Source organism: Urocitellus parryii, chromosome 5 (assembly GCF_045843805.1).
Source record: "Urocitellus parryii isolate mUroPar1 chromosome 5, mUroPar1.hap1, whole genome shotgun sequence".
In the NCBI taxonomy this organism is placed as follows: domain Eukaryota; kingdom Metazoa; phylum Chordata; class Mammalia; order Rodentia; family Sciuridae; genus Urocitellus; species Urocitellus parryii.
Window position 1 is genome coordinate 47,208,781 of NC_135535.1, and position 3,386 is coordinate 47,212,166.

Here is a 3,386-nt window from a genome sequence, read left to right on the forward strand (position 1 = left end):
AGTCTCCTGAGTCACTGGGACTACAGGCAAGTGCCACTGCACCTAGCTACATTTAAAATAATATGTGTCATTATATATATTTAAATCAAACCGTACAAAAGTGTGCAAGTGAGTCAGGTGCACACCTATATAACCAGCAGCTTGAGAGGCTGAGGCAGGAAGATTGCGAGTTCAAAGCCAGCCTCAGCGAAAGTGAGATGCTAAATAAAATACAAAATAGGGCTGGGGATGTGGCTCAGTGGTCGAGTGCCCGAGTTCAATACACACACACACACAAAGGGTGTAAGTGGAAAAGTCAGCATTCCTGTCACCACCAAATCTCCAGGCAGATTTCCCACAGATAATCACTGTATTTCTTGCAGATATTTTTATGCATACACAAGAACTTATGCATATTTTTCACAGATGGCAATCATAAAAAACTGTTCTGAATATTGCTTTTCTTTTCTCCCCACTTTATCCTAAATAGCTTTCCAAATCAGGATATGTAGATTTACCTCCTTATTTTTAACTACTGTATTCTTAAGGTACAGTAACAAACAAGCCCCCAGATCTCAATGACTTAAGTTTCCTTCTCATTTACCTAAATCCAATTAGTGACTGACTAAGTGAAGGCGGGCAGGGGAAGGGAGGTGTTCTGCACCTTGCTCTTATTCAGGAATCCAGGATGACCTGAGGCCCTGCCAATTCAACACATGCTTGGTGGCTTCTGAAGTTATCCCAGGTAGCAATATCCAGCCAAAAAGTGGGGAAAGAGTGTGGAGGAGGACAAGACTTTTTTTCACAATGAGCCATGTCTAGAGGTGACATCAAACATTTCTGCCCACATTTCTACTGGTCAGAATTTGAAAATCCCATTCTAGACCAGTACGAAGAAATGTTCTGACTGATCACTGCTTCCCTACAACAGGGCACTACATGAGATAGGAATTTAAACATATGTGACACAGTTGCACTATACGAATGAATCCTCAATTTATTTAAGCTCTAGAAAGCAAGCATTCTCCACCCTAACCCCTGCCTTCTGCTTTTCTACTTGTCTTTTCTCAAAAGAAAATTGGATTTTGTTTTGTTTTACAGTGTTGGGGATTGAATCCAGGGCCTTGCTCACACTAGGGAAACACTCTCCACAAAGCGACATCCTCAGCCCAAAGGCAAGTTTTAAGTGTGTAAAGAGATTACCTGGTGAATGAAATAAGAAAATAACACCTGTAGCCACTGCTTTTTTTTTTTTTGCTAGGTATGCAAATGCTCTACCACAATTCCAGCCCCTCTCTGCTTCTTGGGTATGTACCCTGATTCAGGTTTGATGGGGATAAGAAGAATATCAATTAAAAAAACCTTTAAAGCATACATCCTGGGGCTGGGGATGTGGCTCAAGTGGTGGCGCGCTCGCCTGGCATGCGTGCGGCCCAGGTTCGATCCTCAGCACCATGTACAAACGGGTGTTGTGTCTGCCGAAAAACTTAAAAAAAAAAAAAAAAAAATTCTCGCTGTATCTCTTTCTTTTAAAAAAAAAAGCATATATCATCTTTTTAAAAATATTTTTTAGTTGAGTTGGATACCTTTATTTTGTTTTATTTATTTTTATGTGGTTCCTCTCACATGCTAGATGAGCACTATCGCTGAGCCAGATGTTTATATTTATACCTGTAGAGTAGTAATGTGTCTCCCCCACTCCCCCCCCTTTTTTGCCCCTTAATGTAATCTCTCAGTATTTTAGCATTACAAAAAAACAGCAGTTCTTTTCAGCTTTAAATGGGTTGAGGTTTAAGTGATTAAAGGCAAGTATGTGAGTCAGACAAGGCCTCCCAGACTCTGCCAGTCTGTTAGGTCTATCACCCAACACTCAAGTTGCTATCAGGAGCACTTTTCTCTGTCAAAGTGACTGGCTTTTGTCATGCAATCCTCACTAATAAAGGGAAGGCAGGACAGAACCAGAGCAGTCAGTAGAACAAACTGCCTTGTCAGGTGAGTCTGTGTGTAGAAGTTCGCCATGCGTCTGGCTCTACATGGGGAACACCATCAAGGCCCTTGTGGCCTTCATCCCTGCTGACCGTTGCCAGAACTATGTGGTCGGAGACCTCCAGGAGATGCCACTGGACAAGATGGTGGATCTGAGTGGGAGCCAGCTACGCCGCTTCCCTGTGCATGTGTGCTCCTTCACAGACCTGGTCAAGCTCTACCTCAGTGACAACCACCTCAATAGCCTGCCTCCAGAGCTGGAGCAGCTGCAGAACCTGCAGATCTTAGCCTTGGATTTCAACAACTTCAAGGCTTTGCCTCAAGTGGTATGTACCTTAAAACAGCTCTGCATCCTCTACCTGGGCAACAACAAACTCTGCAACCTCCCTAATGAGCTGAGGCTGCTCCAGAACCTCCGGACCCTTTGGATCGAAGCTAACTGCCTCACCCAGCTGCCGGACGTGGTCTGTGAGCTGAGTCTCCTTAAGACTTTGCATGCAGGCTCCAATGCCCTGCGTCTCCTACCCGGCCAGCTCCAGCGCCTCGGCGAGCTAAGGACCATCTGGCTCTCAGGAAACCTGTTGACTGAATTCCCCGCTGTGCTGCTTCAGATGCCTTTACTGGAGATAATTGATGTGGACCGGAACAGCATCCGTTACTTTCCCAGTCTGGCCCACTTGTCAGGTCTGAAGCTGGTTATCTATGACCATAATCCTTGCAGAAATGCGCCCAAGGTAGGGAAGGGTGTGCGCCGTGTTGGAAGATGGGCAGAGGAAACACCAGAGCCTGACCCCAGAAAAGCCAGGCGCTATGCATTGGCCAAGGAAGAAAGCCAGGAGCCACTGGCCCCTGCCCTATGTCCTTCTCTTTCTCCCAATTCTTAAGGAGCTGCAGTCCATCAATGTCAAGGACCCAACTGCATGTTCTCAAGATTTCTTCATTACAGTGGGATTATTCTGTGTCATTTGAGGGGTTGATGCAAAGCAATAAAGGAACACTAAGAAGTATCTGACCAACAGCATCTCATCCAAAGAAAAATTGTGTGCTATCAGTTTCCTTGGAAACCCAGAGTGCTCATAACTTCTTTGCAAGAAAAAAAAGCTTCTCCAAGCAGTTATTTTGAGCAAGAAAGGCTCACATTTACCTCTTTCACACTCGAAAAGTGACTGATGAGGCTCATGAAATCCTCAAATAAGGTATTTGTTAAAGAACCCACTAACTGTTCAGATGATCTAGCCCTGGCAGGACATATTTCTTTACTATGAATGACAATGAACTGTAACAAGGTATTGTTTCTAATTCAGGCCACCAAAAAAGACATTTTTATCTAGCAGATTCATACACAAAAAAGTTGTTTATTGTTACAGAGGCTCAAAACAAAACATTTCCCCCACCATTTTAGCACCTGTTGAAAAAAAGAT

At 44.0% G+C, this 3,386-nt stretch overlaps 1 protein-coding gene across 1 annotated transcript; it reads left to right on the forward strand.

The window, feature by feature from the left end:
* The first annotated feature begins 2,012 nt into the window (after nt 1-2,012).
* Lrrc10 (leucine rich repeat containing 10) lies at nt 2,013-2,849 on the forward strand. Its single transcript, XM_026386647.1, has one exon. The coding sequence runs from the start codon at nt 2,013-2,015 to the stop codon at nt 2,847-2,849; it is 837 nt and encodes a 278-aa protein (XP_026242432.1).
* The last annotated feature ends 537 nt before the right edge of the window (nt 2,850-3,386 follow it).

Bases quoted from the DNA above. Each gene is read 5' to 3' on its own strand.
- Lrrc10 (XM_026386647.1), top strand. From the start codon at position 2,013: ATGGGGAACACCATCAAGGCCCTTGTGGCCTTCATCCCTGCTGACCGT.